The sequence below is a fragment of the Rhinopithecus bieti genome, unplaced genomic scaffold (genome assembly GCF_001698545.2).
Source record: "Rhinopithecus bieti isolate Rb0 unplaced genomic scaffold, ASM169854v2 scaffold_12573, whole genome shotgun sequence".
Taxonomy (NCBI): Eukaryota; Metazoa; Chordata; class Mammalia; order Primates; family Cercopithecidae; genus Rhinopithecus; species Rhinopithecus bieti.
Genome location: NW_016807321.1, coordinates 34,381 through 39,948, shown reverse-complemented (window position 1 = coordinate 39,948; position 5,568 = coordinate 34,381). Strand labels below are relative to the sequence as shown.

The 5,568-nt window shown below is 56.3% G+C and overlaps 1 protein-coding gene across 1 annotated transcript in view; it reads left to right on the top strand.

Moving 5' to 3' along the window:
• The window catches only part of TAF4 (TATA-box binding protein associated factor 4), a gene marked incomplete at its 5' end in the record, with an annotated part of 87,676 nt that extends 82,114 nt beyond the window's left edge, over positions 1–5,562 (top strand). The window contains 1 exon segment of the mRNA XM_017881141.1: positions 4,922–5,562. Within this exon segment, the coding sequence (XP_017736630.1) occupies positions 4,922–5,089 (168 nt within the window).
• Positions 5,563–5,568: the final 6 nt, after the last annotated feature.

Below are 5,568 nucleotides of genomic sequence, written 5' to 3'. Positions count from 1 at the left end.
TTTTTTGTATTTAGGAAGGTTCGTATCTGTGTCTTCCTGGTTACTTTTGTACTTAAACTATTGACGACACCCTGGTCTCCTGTGTCTCATGGGACTGTTCGCACTGCAGTCGAGCAGTTTGCACAGTCCTGGCAGCTCCACTGTTGGCCATCGGCATCTGTGAGCTCTCGTGGCTTCTTCCTCTGCCTTTAGTGACACGACTCCACGGGAGGCACACACTGGTCCTCAGCCTCCCTCTCCTGCCTCTGCCTCACTCGGAGCCTGAGAATGTCTCTTCCCTGCAGTTTCCCGCCCAGTAGATGAGGCTCTTCCTCCCATTCCTGAGGCTGTTTCTGGGCCCTGAGCGCAGGCGGCTTGGCTGGCTCAGAAGTCTTTTCTGTTCTTGCCTTGGGAAGGGGCTGGGAGGAACCGTGGAGGCTGATTCCTTCCCCTTCATGGGTTCTCTTCTCTTCCTCCTTGGCAGCCCTGCTGTGGGCTCTGAGAGCCCCTACTGTATGAGGTTGCATCTCAGAGTCTGCCACCCAGTGGCCCTCTCAGTGTGTTGGTTTTGGTGTCTCCTCGGGTCGGATGTGGGTTTGGTGTCTCCTCTCGGGTGGGCGTGGGGTTTAGTGCCTCCTCCGGGTGTGGGTTTGCTGTCTTTTGCGAATGTCACGGTGTGAATGTCCCCTCCGTCTGAGAGGGAGATTATCCAGCTCTCGTTTGCCCTGTTTTCTCCTGACCTTTTCCTCCTTTCTGCGTCTCGGCTCCGTCCTCTTGGCTTCCTGCCTCTAGTGGGTTCGTTACTGCATTTTCACTGCCTCCCCTCCCTGGAACAGTTGGCAGTTTATTCATTTCAGAGATAATTTTGTCTCTTCCTTCCATTTCTTTCTTAAGTCCAGTCAACTCTTACTTCCTTTTGGTGTTGTATTTGTAATTATATTGTTTTATAAAATGTGCCTCCTAGTTTTGAGATTCTGATTTGAGGTGATTTTCATATCCTTAAGTGCACGCTCCAGCAGATTTTCCTGTATTGAGAGTGTTGTTAGTTTCCTTGTTGTTCCAGGGTGGGTTTCTGATGTGTGCGGAGCCCCATTTTCTGACTCTTCTCTGACTCCTGTGGCTCTGGGTGGCTTTGCCGCCTCTGTCCCTTCCTCTGGTGGCCTTGGGGTGTTTGCCCGGTCTGTGGTTTCCTGGCGCCCTCTGCTGGCCGCATGGGGAAGTCCGGGTCTCGAACGTCCTCCAGTTCTCCCAGCCCTTTCCTGCAGGACCCAGAACTTCCCCTTTTCCTTCTTTTCTGCCTCAACACCCAGCGGCCAAAGGGCTCCTCTCACGACACGCCGTGTTGCCTTGACAACCCCTTCCCGTCTGTGCTCCGTGGTCCCTGCCCTGTGGTCCGTGCTGAGCTTCCTGGACACCTCTCAGGCGCTCGGACTTGGGGTGGCTTAGCCTTTCAGCAGTGGCTTCCCACGGACCCCTGTCCCAGCCCGCCCCGCCCCACCGCGGCCTTGCAGGGGAGGGACTAGCGGGATCAGGCTCGGGCGTGTAATGACTGTGCGCCGACTTGCAGTGATGGTGAAGTCTAGGCGCCCTCGTCCTGTGCAGACGGTGATGCTGGTGTAGACCTGTGTTCCTTGCTTGTGCTGAACTGTGTTTGGAAGAGAGGCTGGGAGACGTCAGCTCGGCAGCCATGTTGTCTTCAGCCTCCCGGAAGTGAGGCTAACTTTCTAAGTTGTGTGTCCAAGTGTTTTGTTACTACTGCTGTTCTTCGAAATGTGCTGCCAGTGACCTTGCCTCGTGTGTGTGACACCCCGTAAATGCTTAGGCACGGAGAGGGCTTGCACGCGTTCGGGGCGGAGCTGGCTGGAGCGTGTGCGGCACGGGCCATTGTGACCCGCTGCCCGGGCGGCTGTGGGCACAGCGTTCTCCACCCATTGCTCGGCTGGGGCTCCGTGGCGGAGTAAAGGACGGGCCAAGGCGCTCCCACCTCAGGAGCAGACGCTCTGCTCCCGGACAGCCCCAGGTGCTGACAGCACGGGACCTGACGTTCGGGCGGCACAGACCCTGCACCAGGCGGTTCCACGGATGGCGACTCTTTGCATTTGGCTTCGACATTGAGTCCCTGTGGCGCTTGTGCAGTGGAGAGATCGCCTTTAAGAGCCCTGTGACGGGGCAGGGGTGTCTGCCATGTTTCAGAGGCGGAGACCTGCAAAGGGAGGGTTCGTGTGGTATGTCCAGGGTGGTGGGGATTTTAGTTTGCTTGTTCGTTTTCTAATCCCAGTGCCTGCACCTGAAAACCCCAAGCCCCTGTGTTTGGAGTTGTTTACGCCGAGGCCCCAGGGCTCCATGTCGGCGCTGGCCTTGGTGGACCTGTCTGTTGTCCCAGGCCCTGCTTTGCGCCATCGCACCTGCATGGGCCACAGGCCCTCTAGAGTGGCCATGGGTGCCTTGGCCCTGGTCCCCGCAGGCACTTCGTCCTCAGGTGTCCCATGGGAGCTGGGAGCCCCACTAAGCACTTTCCTCCCAGCAGGCTCCGTGACCAGTCCCTGACTGCCACCCCCCACTGGGCTGCTGCGCCCACCACGGGCACAGCCCATGAGGGGTTTGGATGAACCTAGGAAGGAAAGCCGCTGCCTCTGCCGTGTGGGTTGGGCACAGAAGGCCTTGGGCCAGTGGCAGCTCCAGTCCTGAGAAGTGAGGGGAGGTTCCCACAAGATCTCCACTCCATCTTCAGAGCAGTTTAGCAGCAGACCCTCTGCGGTAGCCAGAATCCACATAGAATTCTGCGAGCAAAGACCCTATGGGAAAGACAGAGTGTGGACCCCTCCTGCCTGGGGCAAGGTGGACTGGGGAGAAGGCGGCAGTGTGCGGTGTAGAGAGAGGCAACTGGAGTATCAGGTTGATTTGCATTTTCTTTTCTTTTCTTTTTTTAGATTTAAGAAAATTTAGTTGTATTTATAAAACTCAGAATCTGGAGAAGTTATGTTTTCATTCATAGTGCACCTTCAGAGCTTGGCGCAGAAGCAGGGCCTGCCATCAGTTTCTGAGTGTGCTGGGACCTGGGAGTGGCCTCAGCCCCAGCAGGCACCGTCTCGCCCCCCCCTTGGTTGGTCTCGCCCCTTCCCTTGATTGGTGCTGACACTTGGCATTAGAATATCTTGATTTCCGACCCTCAGCAGCCCTTAAATTGCGCACCTGGGATGAGCGTCTCACCTTCACTCCAGTCGTCTTTTTTGGCAGCTGAACTATTTTGAAGGTAGAAGGATCAAACACAGTCTGGAATGTATAGAAGGTGTCGCTGGGTCACACAGCCTGTTAGGGTGGTGCGTGTGAGAGCCCCGCCCCACCCTACACACTGGCACTCACCCCGTCTGAGTTCTCTTTTGGGAGGCCTGGCCTCAGGTGAGGATCAGTTTGTAATGAGCTAGTGTGGAGCGTGCGGAGGCTTCAGTCGCAGAGGGACCCGGGGCAGGTCTGAAGAAGGCCTCACGGTGCAGGGCGCCTGAAGGGAGACAGGTGCCCTCTCCTGTTTGAATCTCACAGGAATAAAGAAAATGTAGTGGGTCAGAGTCGCACTTGCATGCCGTCACACAAGGCAGCCATGCTCCCAGCCTGAACTGAAAGTGGCAGAGCGGGGACGGGAGGAAGGACGAGATGAGGGGTGCCACATCAGGGCAGCCCGGGCGTCGCCTGTGGCTGTTCATGGCAGGGCTCCCAGTGGCGTGCAGAGCAGAATCAGCTACTTCCAGCATCTTAACTTTGGTTGAGAACGTGCTGTAAAGAGGCCATTGTAATCTTTGTACTTAAATATACATGAGCAGCTTTCACCATCAGAGCAGACCTTAGTTTTCATGCCAAATGGGGAAACCACAGCCGTTGGGAGTTGTGGGGCGCATTGCCCGCTGGGCGGTGCCGTGTGTGTGTGTGGCTCGTGCCCCGCTGGGTGGTGCCGTGTGTGTGTGTGGCTCGTGCTGCGCTGGGCGGTGTCTGTGTGTGTGGCGCGTGCCCCGCTAGGCAGTGTCGTGTGTGTGTGGCGCGTGCCCCGCTAGGCGGTGTCGTGTGTGTGTGTGTGGTGTGTGCCCCGCTGGGCAGTGTTGTGTGTGTGTGTGGCGCGTGCCCCGCTGGGCAGTGTCATGTGTGTGTGTGGCGTGTGCCCTGCTGGGCGGTGTCGTGTGTGTGTGGCACGTGCCCCCCTGGGTGGTGTGATGTGGCTCGTGCCCCGCTGGGTGGTGTCGTGTGTGTGTGGCGTGTGCCCCGCTAGGCGGTGTCGTGCAGGTGTCATCAGCTGAAACCACCAAAGCTCTCCACAAGAGCTGGCACCCAGCAGCTATGCTTCTCCAAGCAGGAACACATCTGAGGCAGCTCGGGAGACACTTGGTCACCTGGAGGGGCTGACGGAGGCAGGGTCTGTGCAGCCAGGGCCCAGCCAGAGGCCCAGGGATCACAGTGGGAGCCACTGAACAACCCAGCCTTTGCAGCTGACCCAGCATGCCCAGTCCCAGCTGACCCCAGCCCTCCCAGTGCAGGAATTCAGCGGCCAAGCAGGATGACACACAGGGACCCAGTGTGGCTTTTGTACCCCAGCTGAGTCCACACGCAGTCCAGCTGTGGTCGCATGGAGGGTGGCCCTGGGGCCACTCAGCCATTTGCCTTGGGTGTGGGTGCCACCCCCTGGTCCATCCTCAGCCCCAGGAGCAGGTCTGAGCACTGTGGGGCATTGGGCAGTGTCTGAGTGTGCCCTGTCCTGAAGGCACAGCATGGGGCCTCCTGCCCTTGCCCCTGCCCTGGCAGGACCCTGGACAGCACCTCAGCTCCTACCGGAGGGAGCCCGTGCCAGGCCTGGCCTCCTCTGGAATCGGGGTACTTGGTTCAGACACACAGGCCCCCATTTGAAGCCCCACTCTGGGCCCCACTAACACCCTGTCTTCTCCGTTTTCGTCACCAGGGGTCGGGCCCCGGCTCGGTGGTCCCAGGCAGCTCGGGGGTCGGAGCCCCCAGACAGTTCACGCGACAAAGAATCACGCGGGTCAACCTCAGGGACCTCATATTTTGTTTAGAAAATGAACGTGAGACAAGCCATTCACTGCTGCTCTACAAAGCATTCCTTAAGTGACACAGGAGGACGCCTGGGGACTTTTTATATATTTGCAGATTACGCCTTTTTGTAACAAGCAAATGGGATATTGTTTAAAAAACAGCCACCTCTTTACGATGGAACAGTTTTATATTCCTGTTTCTAAATCAACTCTTCAGTGTGAAAGAAAATACGTTTCTGTAACAGAGAGAACACAAAGGCCTGTGGATACTCTTAAAGGACAATTAAATCTTAACTCATCTTGATTGAGTGGCCTTCTTGCCAAACAAGCCATATATAAAGACTGATGGAATCATTAGCAAATAATTAGCTGCCCTCTGTCAACTCATAGCAGTTTCTGCATTATTTGTGCATTTTGGTTTAGTTCTACCTAACTTACTGTGTAGGTGTATGTCTACAGCCGATGACCTCATTTTGTTTATTTTATTTTTGTAATAGTCAGTTAGCAAAGCAAACTGATTTTTTAGACTATTTATCTTCCCCTCCCCTCTCCCCCT